This window comes from Heptranchias perlo, chromosome 25 (genome assembly GCF_035084215.1).
Source record: "Heptranchias perlo isolate sHepPer1 chromosome 25, sHepPer1.hap1, whole genome shotgun sequence".
Taxonomy (NCBI): Eukaryota; Metazoa; Chordata; class Chondrichthyes; order Hexanchiformes; family Hexanchidae; genus Heptranchias; species Heptranchias perlo.
The window spans coordinates 26,744,675-26,760,646 of NC_090349.1; the positions used below are offsets into that span (position 1 = coordinate 26,744,675).

General features: G+C 41.9%; 1 protein-coding gene across 1 annotated transcript; it reads left to right on the plus strand.

The window, feature by feature from the left end:
- On the plus strand, positions 1–7,130 carry rad9b (RAD9 checkpoint clamp component B). The gene is made up of 7 exons (XM_068006253.1): positions 1–34; positions 779–849; positions 1,953–2,105; positions 5,263–5,377; positions 6,146–6,245; positions 6,727–6,833; positions 7,000–7,130. Exons 1-7 carry the CDS (start codon positions 1–3, stop codon positions 7,128–7,130), a joined length of 711 nt encoding a protein of 236 aa, XP_067862354.1.
- The last annotated feature ends 8,842 nt before the right edge of the window (positions 7,131–15,972 follow it).

Here is a 15,972-nt window from a genome sequence, read left to right on the forward strand (position 1 = left end):
ATGAAGTGCATCATACCTGCAAACAACGTGAGAGGTAGTTTCCAAAACGCTGATGGTTACTTAACAGTCATGTGCAATTCATGAAAAGATTTACAAATTATCACAAACAATTACATATTTCTTTGCGTTTGAGATGATTATCGAGGATAACAAATTTCAGGGCAGGTTTACACAGTCCACACATATTCAAATAGCAGTTTGGATTTGACAGTGATTTAATTTTGTTTTAAGATGATCTTTGCTTTCCTTTCTCTGATATTTTGCATTAATCAAGCTGATATTTTAAACAAGGTGCCTATCAAGTTTGCCCCTCTAGATTTTGACATCTCAGGATTCATGAATATGATCTTTTGTTAAAGTAGGATTTCCATCATTTTTAATCCCCTTGCAGCTTCATCACTAGCTATGTCTTCAGCTTTTTTTCTTCTTTTCCTCTTACCCTTCCATACTTTTATTGTTTGAAATCCGACTTGACGTAGAATTAATGTCCTGTCCAAAGTAACTTTCGATGACTCAATACTTTAAAAAAAAAATTCTCCATTCTATACAATATTCTTAACCAAGAGGCGAGCAGACAATCTGCTTTACGATCAGCTGGTAGTTGTGACAATTGATTTTCCCCATTTTTCCCTTGTGTTAAAATGTCCTGTTGCCCTGCTTCAGATTAGTGTCTCCCCAGAATGCCACAACTGAGATTGGAAAACAGTGTAGGAAATTGAAACTCATATTCCATTTTAAGTAATGCATAAGTGTAAAACATGGTATTTGTACTTTACAGTTTTTGGAAAGGCAATTCATGCCCTGTCCCGAATTGGTGATGAGTTATGGTTTGATCCTTTAGAGAAGGGGGTAAGTCATTTACATTAGCATTTCCTTTGTAACACTTAAGGGCGACTTTAACCCTGCCCACTCGGCAGAAATCGGGTGGGCAGTTAAAGCCGCACGTGGGACTTATCCGATGAGATTCTGTTCAATTCCCTCAGGTTCTGATTTTAACCTGTTCTTCTGAGCAGGTGGGATTGACACTTGTCGAAAACTGGTGGGATTCTTTTTTAAATGTGGAGATTAGACTTTAATACATCATCGGGGGCCAGGCTACTTTTTTAGCCAGAGGCCTGCGTGGGGAAGCTGTTGTGGCTTTCTTACCGGGCCAATCTAGTGGGTAGAGGAGTTGCGGCCAGAATAGGCCCAAATAAATAAGTTTAAAACCTTTTATTGGACTTTCCTTGTGGGGCCAGGAGGAGCAGGAGTGCTTTCTGCCGATGACTTACCTGAGCACTGGGTCTGTTCCTTGGATCCCTTGTGATGGCCTCCTGCTGCCTGACATTCCGCTCCCACCTGCCGATCAGCTGCTGCTTCCTTTTGGTTTCACGCAGGAACCTGACTGGGATTATGTAGATGAGGCCTGCGAGTTAAAGTTTTCTGGGCCTCACACTGCCAAGTTCGGGAGTCCTGCAAACTGTGCATATATAACTTTTGGATGAGGACAGACTATGGCTCAGTTTTGATGTCCCCCAGCATTGACCTGCAAACATTCACTGGTTAGGATTATGGATGGGGAATGGCTACTTATATCAATGTAACAAAAGATGGCTGGCATCTGTTGAACAGTACTCCACCACGAATGAGGGCTTTCAAGGGAGGAGGGGAGAAAATTGGAGAGACCAAAATGTTTTTTAAAAACTAGAAAAAAAAATAGATTTTGCTTTATTAACAAAATAAGGCATTTCCTCTAAAAGAAAGGGTTCCCATCAATTTTGAAGAAGATAGTTAAATCAAATTATAGAATGGGGAATTCCTTTAAAATTCTATACACTAGCCAAAAGACAGCATGAATCACTTTAAATACTGGAATAGTTTTTCAATCTTAATATACTAAAATGATTACAAATTTATCAGTTGTATTCCAGCACATTACTATAGATAATATTTATGGTTCCCTTTTCTTGCAGCTTGCTTTGAGATCAGTTAATTCTTCTGGATCAGCGTATGCTTGCTTCTTGTTCTCTCCACTCTTCTTCCTGCATTACAGCAGGGGGAACAGGCATCAGCAAGACACTCGTGAGGCTGAAGTTGTACCCCTCAACTGTAAGATGGCAATTAAGGTATAGTTTGGTTTCTCAGGAGCTACAGGCTGAAACATTGGACAAAAACACTAGATAGTATTTCTGTTGAAATAAATTTTAAACAGCAATAAATTGTATTACTTTATATTAGTACAGCATGTGTGTAAAATTTCTTTAGTGCTGAGTTATGTCAGTTGGTACACTGCATAACAACAGTATGTTTTAACCATGTTAATATTGGTATCTTTTAGATTTCTTCAGTTTTGGCTTTAACTTTATTTTTCTGCATCCATCCATCTTCTGACTGAAGGGCAGAATGGTCAACATTAGAACTTTTTGATAGATGGGGTCAACACTGCTTTTTGAAGGACTTCCAGAAAATCTGTCTCTTCCCTTCTTTAGATGTGTTGATGCACAGAGAGTGGAATCTGGCGAATCCCTAAATCCTTCCCCAGGAGAAGAACCAGTGTAAATGTTATTTACTGGAAGTCTGAAATTTTAATGTTGGACTTATTACATGGCTTGGATTTGTATTATGTGTTACTTTATGCACGTTGTTAGAATCCCATTATAGTTCAACATGACAGTATTACTACTGTGCCAGCTCTATGGTATGGCATTGTCTGAAATAATTTACTTTTAGAATTTAAAAATAAACTTTTTGATCTTTATTCCTCTATTTTTATGTATATATTCAAACTTGACATCTTAGTGGTTGTTGAACTCCAAACTCTAACCAAAACAGGATTTTTAAAGCAATTACACAATGAAAAAAGCATATTTGTGACTTACTGGACATTACAAATTCTGTTCCCCATGGAACCTATTTAGTAACATGAAACCTTCTAAAGCTTTGAGTGAGATGTTTTGTGTTGCAGGCAACTTGAATTGGTTGGTAGGAACCATACTTGTCTCTGGTTAAAATGTTTTTATCAATTTGCTGTTTTATCCCTCATACGCTGAATGTTGTGCTAATGCAGATGCTCCATGTACAACAAGAACTGAGAATTGATTAACTAATTCCCACCAGTGTCTAGTTAGCCTTAATGGTACTCCCCGCGTGGGAGACTTCTACTGCCTCCCAAAGATACACAAAGCCAACACACCCGGACGTCCTATCGTATCAGGCAACGGAACCCTGTGTGAGAACCTCTCTGGATACGTCGAGGGCATCCTGAAACCCATCGTACAGGGAACCCCCAGCTTCTGTCGCGACACTACAGACTTCCTACAAAAACTCAGCACCCACGGACCAGTTGAACCAGGAACACTTCTCACCACGATGGACGTCTCGGCACTCTACACCAGTATCCCCCACGATGACGGCATCGCTGCGACAGCCTCAGTACTCAACACTAACAACAGCCAATCTCCAGACGCCATCCTACAACTCATCCGCTTCATCCTGGATCACAATGTCTTCACCTTCGATAACCAGTTCTTTACCCAAACACACGGAACAGCCATGGAGACCAAATTCGCACCCCAATACGCCAACATTTTCATGCACAAGTTCGAGCACGACTTCTTCACTGCACAGGACCTCCAACCAACGCTATACACCAGATACATCGACGACATTTTCTTCCTATGGACCCACGGCGAAGAATCACTGAAGAGACTACACGATAACATCAACAAGTTCCATCCCACCATCAAACTCACCATGGACTACTCCTCAGAATCGGTTTCTTTCTTGGACACACAAATCTCCATCAAAGACGGGCACCTCAGCACCTCACTCTACCGCAAGCCCACGGACAACCTCACGATGCTCCACTTTTCCAGCTTCCACCCCAACCACGTCAAAGAGGCCATCCCCTATGGACAGGCCCTACGAATACACAGGATCTGCTCAGACGAGGAGGAACGCGATGGACACCTACAGACGCTGAAAGACGCCCTCGTAAGAACGGGATATGACGCTCGACTTGTCGATCGACAGTTCTGACTGGCCACAGCGAAGAATCGCATAGACCTCCTCAGAAGACAAACACGGGACGCAACCAACAGAGTACCCTTCGTCGTCCAGTACTTCCCCGGAGCGGAGAAACTACACCATGTTCTCCGCAGCCTTCAACATGTCATCGATGACGACGAACACCTCGCTAAGGCCATCCCCACGCCTCCACTACTCACCTTTAAACAGCCACCCAACCTCAAACAGACCATCGTTCGCAGCAAGTTACCCAGTTTTCAGGAGAACAGCGTCCACGACACCACACAACCCTGCCACGGCAACCTCTGCAAGACATGCCAGATCATCGACACGGATACCACCATCACACGAGAGGACACCACCCACCAGGTACATGGTTCATACTCCTGTGACTCGGCCAACGTTGTCTACCTCATACGTTGCAGGAAAGGATGCCCCAGAGCATGGTACATTGGCGAGACCATGCAGACACTGCGACAACGGATGAACGGACACCGCGCAACAATCGCCAGACAGGAGGGTTCCCTCCCAGTCGGGAAACACTTTAGCAGTCAAGGACATTCAGCCACCGATCTTCGGGTCAGCGTTCTCCAAGGCGGCCTTCGAGACACACGACAACGCAAAATCGTCGAGCAGAAGTTGATAGCCAAGTTCCACACCCATGAGGACGGCCTCAACCGGGATCTTGGGTTCATGTCACGCTACACGTAACCCCACCAGCAAAAAGGGGAAAAAAAAGTTATGTTTTTAATATTCTCTCTCTGTGCCATTTGGGGTTCTTTCTGTCTGTCTGTGTAATTGACACAATGTATATCCAGTGTACTGGGACGTGCTGTTCTCCGTGACTGGCCTGTTTGAATAACAACGACACCTTTTGATTGGTGTGATGCTGTCCCAGCCTAGTATAAGATATGCGATTTGAGAACCTTTTCACTCATTCACCTGACGAAGGGGATAATCTCCGAAAGCTTGTGATTTTAAAATAAATTTGTTGGACTATAACCTGGTGGTGTAAGATTCCTTACATTTGTCCACCCCAGTCCATCACCGGCATCTCCACATCAAGCCTTAATGGTATCAGTGGAACTAGAGCTTGTGACCTGTTTGTTAAATGGCAGACATCCACTGTGTGTATCACTTGGCTGGATGGTTGAGGTAGATATCTGCCACTTGTACCACTGAACCACTTGGCTGGCAGACTCCTGTTTCTTGTGCTAACTGGCTGTCCTGTTTTTTTAATATATTCTTTTTTTTCAGTATGTTCTTCCTATGTTTCGATGCCTAACTACATTAGAGAGGAGTGTGGAGAAATGCAAGATTTATGTGAATTCACAGGACTGTCACGTTGTTTTTCAGTTCTGCTGCAAGCATGGTAGGAAAATAATTTATTGGGTCTATCACACAATTTTACTCCTAACCAGTTCTAGGACTGAATTTAACCTTTTAAAAAAAAGTGCTGTTTGCTAAGAAATTAATAATTTAATGGTATCCGAGCAATGCATGTACACGCTTCTTTTGCAGGACTTTAAGGAAATCACTAATATATAAAACAGTAGTGGGCTTATGGTTCTTGCTCTGATGATTCAGTTTGTCTTTCTTGAAGCATTCCTTTTTATCCTGAAATAGTCCTAATTTTTTATGAAATGTAGGGAAACGTGGTAGACAATTTATGCTTAGCAAGGTCCCACAAACAGCAATGGGATAAATGGCCAGATAATCTTTTTTTAGGTGATGTTGGTTGAAGAATAAATATTGGCTAGGAAACCCTGAGAATTCAGATTAACATCCCATCCGAAAGATGGCACTATGGACAGTGTACCACTCCCTCAGTAATACACTGAAATGCCAGCCTAGATTACGTGCTCAGGTCCATGGAGTGCTGCTAAACTCATGACCTTCTGACTATAGTTCAAAAATACTTAATTGGCTGCAAAGTGCTTTGGGACATTCTGAGGTCAAGAAAGATGCTTTTTAATTGCAAGTTCTTTCTGTAACTGTCCCAGGGATCAAAGGACAGCGCTGTGCTATATAGTCCCCTAGAACGTGTCAGTGTTTCAAACAGTGCTGTTGATACATTTGATTTTATTTTTTCACTATGGTTTTCATTGCAAATTATTTTCCCTTTTATTACTTCTTACAGGAATTACTAAAGCTCACAATCTGATATTTCAGGAGTGTGAGTCCCTTCAGGCTGTGTTTTCGAAGCACTTGAGCCCAAATGTATTGAAAACCCAGGCAAGGTAAGGGCATTTATGCACTTATTTCAGTGGGAATATATATTTTATAATATATATAAACATCTTGTCTCAAAACAAAAACCGACAATGCTGTCCAGTTCTGTTGAAGGGTTACATCAGAAACGTTAACTTATCTGTTCTCTATAGATGCTGAATGACCTGCTGGGTGTTTTCAGCATTTTCTGTCTTTATTTCAGATTTCCATCATTTGCAGTTTTTTGCTGATTAATCTTGAGTTGGGGTCAAGTTTTTCACTAAATATGTAAGAGGGGCACCCTTTATTCACTAATAATGAACCTCTAATGAAATGTGGGAATGCATGATTTTGAAAACAACAGAGATGCTGTTGGCAAATAGGTGAGAGCTACAGAAATATGGGAACATTAATAGAAGGAGAATAATGTAAGGGAAAGAATGTATCTTGAGAAGCAATAGACATTTTTTGAAACAAAATGATGAGGTGTGTAATTTAATTTTCTTAAAGGCTTCTGACTGATATAGCCATTCATTTTCCAATGTCTCAAGAGGAAATTACTTTGGTTGTGACTCCTTTGAAAGCTTTCTTCAAGAGTTATGTAGATGAAGACAAAGGCAAGTCAATTTAAATTAGTTGTCACATGCTACGTAAAGTGAATAGAGTGCAATTTATTTCTATCAAGTAAGAGATAATAGCCTTTTCATTCTGTGCTTTATTATGTATCTTTTACACAAACTTGTGGTTTTTAATTTACTGTATACCTTTCTTGTTAATATACAGATTTTACAACGGTAATGCAAACTGAAGTGAGCTTAAAACCCAACGAGTTTGAATATCTTCAGATTGGAGTTGATTCTGAGATTACATTTTGCTTGAAGGAGCTTAGGGTACGGAAATTTATATTACTGTAGTAGATTGATGTTTCTGAATGCGCAGTGTGTCACAGAACCACAAAAAACATTTTAGGACAATTAATGCACAAAACTAGTCTGCATTTTTGCTTGTCTGAAGTATTTTTAATAAGTATATATATGAAATCTATATATTTACCCCATTTTATCATTGGGCCATTCGTCTTTTGTGGCTGAAAAGGCATTTTTCAGGCGTAAAAAGGGTGCAATGCTGGCAAATTTAGCAGTGGGACGGCCTGTGCCCCATCTGCATGTGTATTCAGGCCAATGCTAAATTTGCCGGGCCCATTTTTTGTGCATCCCAGGCAGCCACCTAAAATAGGCGTTAGACCACATGCATAGGTTATTGAGGGGCCTAATGCCTGTTTAGGGACTCCTATGGGAAAATAGTTTCCAATGAGCTCCACATTCCTCCCCCACCCCCCCCCCCCCCCCCACCACCTCCCACAATTGCCCGCTGCAACCACCCCTCCCCAGTCTTATCTTCAGGCCACTGCTGATGAGGCAGGCGGCCTGACATTCATTCCCTTCAAATCCACAAGCTGCCTCTGGAGGTACAATAGGTACTGGCAGCTTGTTCAAAAAATGTAAATGAGGCCCAAGGGCCAATTTCATGTTTGACTCAGACCTACTGGTTGTGGCATGTGCTGTTGGTGTGCGACTGGTTATGGATCCAAAAACAGGCCATAGCCAATTTCCACCTCATTATCTTTCCCCCTGCTAGGAAGCACTTTGTGTTTCCCACAGTGGCGTAGCATTTGAAGAATTGGGAACTCAAATGGAGAAGGGAAAAGTTGAATCTGCATTTTACTGTTCTGTGATGTTGTATGTAAGCAATGCATGTGTCACCTTTCCATGGTTGAAGTAATGATTTATAACAGTCCACAGATTTAAAAATTGTTCATAGTGTTTGACCAGTATTGATTTATTTCAAGGAAAAGTACAATTCTAGGCTTGACCGAAAGGTTTACATTTTATTGTTTTTCTTACTCTACATATTTTAGGTATTTCTTCTTAGTCATATTGCCAATAATATGATTTGGTTCACAAAAAAAAATCTCTTTTTTAAATGTTTCCTGTTAACTGGGAGGGTCTGACCCACAGTCTTCTGTACAATTTCTGTTGATGCTGCTTCATATCAGCTGACAGGAGAAACACTGTGTGGTGCCATAATGTCCCATCTGAATTTTTTTTTTAAAATTGTTTTTAAATTGTCACATGCTCATACATTGAGGCTTTCCATAAAGTGGCCTGGATATGAAACATTTTCATAGAGAGTTACCAAGTCCAAAAGTCAGTTATTGTTGAGACAAAGACTGAGACAGGCCCAGATCCTCCTCCCTTCCGATCGCCTGAGCACGCTACCCACATCAGAAGTACCTGAAAGTGCCTGTGTGTTTCTGCATTCAGGCTATTTGTATGAGGTTGATCAGCGCTGGATGAAACTTCCACAAGATTATTGGTGCTTGACCAGTAGGGGCAGGAATTTGTTGCACTGCTGCTGGTCTTAAAGGAAAAATTGTCTGTGGAAAATGGCCAGCAACAGAGGAAGTACAGGAGTCCCTGTACAGGAGGATGCTGCTGAGATAATGCTCCAGCTGGTGTCGCTGAGGAGGGCGATTCCAGAGAACCTGGCAGGAGGTGGCAGATGTCAGCAGCATTGTACAGACGGCCTGGGCACAGCACTGGGGAAAAAAAACTCAATAACCTCACCAAGGATGGCAAGGTAGATGCATGCACTTCAGTATCATAGTACTACACTGCACCTCTGTAGAACTGTTCCCTCCTATCCCAAGCATTCCTTAATGGATGCTTTAGCTTCCCTTAGGTGTCCATCACAATGCGTTCGTTATCTTTTCAACCTTACTTTTGCAGCACCACCTCCTTCATTTACCTCTTCTGATTCCTCTATACCTAGCACTTGCATGCTGCATGATTTTGTAAGATCTTTGCCAACAGATAGCACCCTGGTATATGAGTCACCTGTAAAGAGATGCTATTAATGGCATCTAAAGGATACACATCTAAGCCTCTGTAGGAAAAGTGCATATAACAAGAGGGATAGGAGTAGGCCTGCACACTGCATCTTCGCATCGGCTTGGAGGAACTTGCTCCACAAATACTGAGCCATGACTTGGATGAGGAGGGAGGAGATAGGGAAGTAGAACACATGGCTCTATTTCAAGTTTCATGAAACACTTAACATTCCTTCATTCTATCTGCTATTCATAACACCAGTACTTATCCCACAGTTTGAATCCACCAGTTGCTCATGACAGCACTTGGGTGATGGCTGTCTGACCAAAAATAGAAATGAAGAACTGTGGCTAACACTGTTTTTCCTTTTTGTCTCTGCAGGCATACAAGAAGAACCAGAGTTGGGACCTGGAGTCGTCAGGGATTTCATGTTGCATCCCATCACGCAGTCTCACTCTGGCAAGCAACAACTTGGGAGGGTACGGTAGTGCAGTGATAATATTACTGGACTAGTAATCCAGAGGCTGGGACTAATAATCCAGAGAATGTGAGTTCAAAACCCACCTTGGCTGTTTGTGAATTTGAATTCAGTTTAAAAAATAAGGAAATAAAAAGCTGGTATCAGTAACAGTGACCATGAAGCTTTCGGATTGTCATAAAAACCCACTGGTTTACTAATTTCCTTCATTTAGAAGGAAACCTGCCAGCCTTACCAGTCTGGCCTATATATGACTAGTCCCACACCAACGTGGTTGACTCTTAACTGCCATCTGAAGTGACCTAGCAAGCCACTCAGTTGTATCAAACTGCTACTAGTTCAAGAAAAGAGCCCACCACCACCTTCTCAGAGCAACTAGGATGGGCAACAAATGCCGGCCTTGCCAGTGACGACCACATCCCGAGAATTAATAGGAAAAAGTTCATGTACATTCGCAGAAGAAATTTAGCAAGTTGGGATGACGGCAGCACAATAGGTGCAGCACACATGCGCAGGAGCAGATGGAGGTGGCACAGAAGGAGCATGAAGCAACTGTGGATGGTTATGCTGCATCCACTCACAGCTGATGAGCATAGTAATCCTGATCTATGAGGCCAGCTTTTAAAACCGGAGTGCCTATGGAGCAAGACAAATTGCTTGAGTCATTGTGGGATCTGCCTTATAGGTTCTATCATGTGATGGCTAGTATGGAAGACTTGTCAGCAGGGCACAATGATATGGAGGCTACAAGCAAGTGCAGAGCTCAAGTGGCTGAGAATGATGGTGTTCTTTCTCCTGATGGCACCACATCCAGACCATTCCGATCTCCACCTCAAATGACCAACAATGCATCAGAAAGTGGGCAAGGCTGGACTACCCTCGCAGGTGTGGAAGTGCTGCATTCTGAAGCACAGTTATCTGGTGGCCATGCTTTTGGAGATTAAGACCCACCTGGATCCCAGGTGTCTGTCACATAAGCTCAGCTGCCAGCCATTTGATAGGCTCCAAGCATGGCGGTAGCACTTTGACAAAGCACAAAAGTGCATTCAAATTGCAACACATACACACGCTACTGGCAGGCAGTGATATTAAATTCAGAGTACATATTGGAAACTATAAAGCTGTTTGCTTTGCATGCGCAGCCTTCCTGTGCAATTTGTTGTTGGTGACTGGAAAATAACATGTGCATTACAGAGGAGTGATCTGGACTTACAGGTAAAGATGGTGGTATTGGGGAAAACTAAGAATTTTTATTTATTCAAAAGGAAAGGTGTAGGGAGGACTTGAAATGGCAGATATGCAGGGGGATACATAGGAAGTAATATCTCTATCAAAGTCTGCTGAATAATTCTTTCAGTTGCCAAAGGTACTATACTGCTGCATCCTTTGTTTCTTCAGGTCCTCCCCAGTTTGTCAGAGGGCTCTTGCTCCAGGGATCCCATGTGGATATATTCTTCAGTGGTAAGGTCATGGAGAATGCAGCAGACCATGATAATCCTTGAAATTTTAGCTGCCCTGCTGCTCAGCTACAGGTCCTGCTGCAGCAAGTTACTCAACTCAGTCACAGCCTTCCTGGTAAATTTGAGCCTATGAAGGGATTGTTTCTCTGTAAAGTTCACATAATTCCATTGGACACAATGGGGTAGATTTTCGACTTGCTGACCGGGTGTAAAACTGGTGTTGTGGATCGGCCGCTCATTATAGAAGCTGCCTGATTATCATTTCCATTTTATGAATTCCATTTTCCAGTGTTTCTGGGGGTAACCCGATCATCCTCCCGCCCCCCAGGCCTAGCAGCAAGAAGTCATATTCCCTAGCAGCTTGTGGCTGTGGATGCTGGGTGAATTGAAATGTTTGAGACTGAGAACGATAAATTTTTGTTAGGTAAGGGTATTGAGGGATATGGAACAAAGGCAGGTAAATGAAGTTGAGATACAGATCAACCAACATCAAATTGAATGGTGGAACAGGATCAAGGGGCTGAATGGCCTACTCCTGTTCTTGTGTTCCCAGAACTCGACCCAGTGCCCTCGGAATCTGAAAGGGAAAAAAAAACAATTATAAACAAAATAGCGCATAATCATTCCCCTTCTCAGAGAAGGTAACTTTTGACAAATGAGAAAATTAACAAGCTGATATTTTAGTTAAAAGTGTTGGCATGGTGGGTTCTGACATTTTGGAACAGCCTTTTTTGTGCCTTGGCAGTTGGGAGAAGGGAGAGCATGTTCAATTTTCCCACACTGTTGAGTTCCCATTACTGTTGTGGAGAGCCACCAGATGGAGGATATGTGCTTCCTCCATGGTGTTGAAGGCAGATACAGGGAAAAAACAGATTTCATCTTTTGGTTCAGGAGGTAGCAGCAACTTGAAAGTTCAGAACCAGCTGGCTACACAGTAGTGTCAGCTAGTACTGAATCCAGGATTGAAAAGGATGCTAATTATTGCTGACTGTATGGAGCTGCTTACTGATGTCTGCTGAGCGGTTCCCTGGTGAGATAGAAGTCTGAAATAGAGAGTCTCCAGGAGGCTTTGTGAATAAGATTAAAATTAGGCTTTGTCTTACAAGGTAGGAGACTTTTTGATAAAGAGGAAGTATACTTTACACTGAGAGTGCCACTCTGTGCAATTACTTTTAATTATGTAGTCTTTGTCACTCTGGATTTAATTAATACCCATAGGAATAAAATAACAGATTGTCAGCAGTGCTAAAACTCCTACATTTTTATCAGATTTCTTTGCAGATTCCTAATTGAACAAGGTTGTTTATAACTATATTCTAGATTTCAAAATTAAATCAGTGGGGGCAATTTTCAACTGCCGTTCTCCCGTTTCTCACTTAAAAAATGGGAGATGGGCAGAGGAAAATTGGGTGGGCACCTTGGACATCCCTTTGACGACCAAGGCCTGCCTGATTCAATTTTCATGCAGGCCTTTAGCTCAGTGTTGTTGAATAGAAATCACTGACTAGCCACATGTAAATCTATGGTGACACCGTTTGTAGCCATATGCACTCATTTTTAGTAGAAAACGACTTGCATACACTCACAATACAGGTAAAGATACTTCACGTGTATATTTACTTAACAAACATCTATCACCGCCCAGTAAGCAAGGAAGTAAAGGTCTCAATGATCAAAAACATTTGCACAGTCTGCTTTCTGTCTTATCATTTTACCAATAAATATGCAAAAAGGTTAAAATACGCCATGCGACTTAATGATGACAACAATGTTGTCTATTACTCATTTATTTATTTACTAATCGGCAGTGCAATTTGTCACATCTGGATTCCTAATTCGCCACATGTGGCTAGTGGCCAATGTGTTGGATAACACTGTTTAAATATGAAAATTGCCAGTTGTAGGACCCCAATTACCATTTTCATGTACAAATTGGCTGAGTGTGTGCTATGCGTGGTAGGCATGGGTGTTTAGCAGCCTAACGGACTGCTGGAGGTCACTCCAAAAACGGCGTGGGAAATTTTGGGGGGAGATTTTTTGTACGCCTCCTCCAGGCCCCACTAAACTACAGCTGCTTGCTGCTGGCCCATTCTTGCCCCCTGGGATTGCATCCCCCTCACCCCTAAAAGAGCCATCCTGCTCGCCAGCTGTGCAGAAGACAGCCGAATTTCAGCCTTCCAAAACCAGCGAGCTGCAGCAGAGTGCCTGTTTGGTGCCCACAGCTTGCAGGTTAAATTCAAACGTGGCCCAAATTTGAAAGTAGTTCTGGCCCCCTTATGATGACTTTGGATGGACCCTGTGGATGCACTGCTGACTTTGCACACTTTTTGAGCTGGTGAAAATTACACTTAGTATGTCTAAAATAAATCATAGACCCAACAGTAATGGATTCCTTAGTAACCCTTCCTTTGCTATGGGAAAAGTTACCTCTTCTAGGTGTAACTTTCAGTGATTCATCTGGCCACATCAATAAGTAACCATTAATGTAACCATCTGTACACTCTTAGTATTTAGCTGAAAAAATGGCATTTACGTCCATTTTTCAATATTCGGAGGCCCCTACCTCCAAAATGAATGGCAGAAGTCAGGATGAAGAAAATGGGTAGGCAAAATATTTTAGTTTATTTAAAACAAAAGTTTTAGAAGGAAAATGGTGAAGGTAGAGGGACAAATGCAATCAGAAGTACTGTTTATTTTTATTTAAAATTATTGCTAAGGGAGAAGATTTCTGCAGAGAGTGCATTTATGATTTTGCTGTTAATAGTGAACAGCAAAAATGTTCCCAATGTTTTGTTTTTGTAGTTTAATATCAATATTACAGTAATAAAGTTACTCTTGACTCTGTGTTGCTTTATTAGTGCAACTATTAATGTTTGTTTCAGTGTCACATTGTATCTGGATCAGGGAGCATTTAATTTCCTGCACCAGTCAACAATCTATGGATTAAAACAGCATTCAAAACTGAATCTATACTTTTGAATATGATTATTAGTGTTGCTTCTCTTTTCAAATGAACTGTTTGCACAGAATAATGTCAAAGCTGAAAGCAAGAGTTAATCAGGTAAGCATTATTTCAGCCTTTTAATTCATCATAGGGACACGCCACTGAAAGGAAGAGTAACCTAAATCTAGCAGAAAAAAGAAAACCCTTAAGGTCCATATTAAAGTGGTAATATTATGAGTTTGGGCTGCCAGCCTGTGAGTCTCCACTACTGGCACTGTGAAGTTGGATAATTATCCCTTTAACAATTTTAAACTACAGACAGTAATACTGTAATCAGAGGCATAACTTGTCACAATTTAAAAGTTTGCTCTTTGTAACTCTTGCAAATTGTGGATTTGCTTTTAAAGACACTGGCCCTGAATTTCCTCGGCAGTTTTGCCAGTATAACCTGGCCAGGTGGAGAAAGAAAATTGGGTGGGAGTTGCTCCACCTACTCCCCACCACCTGATGTCCAGGATTTTCTGCTGGAAGTGACATCAGGTGTATAATATATCTGCCCAAATATGGATAGATATATTATAATGGGATATAAATGATGGGATAACATCATATGTCAGCTGTACTTAAAGTAGGTAAGTCACCTGGTCCAGATGGGATGCATCCTAGGTTGCTGAGGGAAGTAAGGGTGGAGGTACTGGCCATAATCTTTCAAACATCCTTAAATACGGGGGTGGTGCCAGAGGACTGGAGAATTGCAAATGTTACACCCTTGTTCAAAAAAGGGTGTAAGGATAAATGCAGCAACTATAGGCCAGTCAGTTTAACCTCAGTGGTGGGAAAACTTTTAGACATGATAATCCGGGACAGAATTAACAGTCACTTGGATGAGTGTGAATTGATTAGGAAAAGGCAGCACAGATTTGTTAAAGGCAAATCGTGTTTAACTAACTTGATAGAGTTTTTGATGAGGTAACAGAGAGGGTAGATGTGATGTATATGGACTTTCAAAAGGTGTTTGATAAAGTGCTGCCTGGTAGGCTTATCATCAAGATTGCGGCCCATGGAATAAAGGGGGTAGTAGCAACATGGATACAGAATTGGCTAAGGGACAGAAACAGAGAGTAGTGGTGAACGGTTGTTTTTCGGACCAAAGGGAGGTGTACAGTGGTGTTCCCCAGGGGTCGGAGCTGGGACCACTGCTTTTCTTGATATATACTAATGACTTGGACTTGGGAGTACAGGACACAATTTCAAAATTTGAAGATGACACAAAACTTGGAAGGCTAGTAAACATTGAGGAGGATAGCAATAGACTTCAAGAGGATGTAGACAGGCTGGCGGCATGGGTGGACACATGGCAGATGAGATTTAACGCAGCAAAATGTGAACTGATACATTTTGGTAGGAAGAACGAGGAGAGGCAATATAAACTAGAGGGCACAACTCTAAAAGGGGTACAGGAACAGAGATCTGGGGGTATATGTGCACAAATCATTGAAGGTGGCATGGCAGGTTGAGAAAACTGTTAAAAAAAGCAAACGGGATCCTGGGCTTTATAAATAGAGGCATAGAGTACAAAAGTATGGAAGTCATGATCGTAGAATCATAGAAGGAGGCCATTCGGCCCATCGAGTCCGCACCGGTTCTATGCACAAGCAATCCAGCAAGTCTCACTGCCCCGCCCTATCCCCGTAGCCCTGCACATTTTTTCGTTTCAAACTTATCCAGTTCCCTTTTGAAGGCCATGATCGAATCTGCCGCCACCACTTCCTCAGGCAGTGTATTCCAGATCCTAAGCACTCGCAGTGCAAAAAAGTTTTTCCTCATCACTTTTGGTTCTTTTGCCAATCACCTTAAATCTATGCCCTCTGGTTCTTGACCTTCCACCATTGGGAACAGTTTCTCTTTATCCACTCTGTCTGGACCCTTCATGATTTTGAACACCAATATCAAATCTCCTCTCAACCTTCTCTGTTCCAAGGA

Coding starts and splice junctions, on each gene's coding strand:
- rad9b (XM_068006253.1), top strand. CDS start 1: ATGAAGTGCATCATACCTGCAAACAACGTGAGAG. Junction 5,378..6,145: donor TCAGTTCTGCTGCAAGCATG/GTAGGAAAATAA, acceptor TACTTCTTACAG/GAATTACTAAAGCTCACAAT. Junction 6,834..6,999: donor TTATGTAGATGAAGACAAAG/GCAAGTCAATTT, acceptor GTTAATATACAG/ATTTTACAACGGTAATGCAA.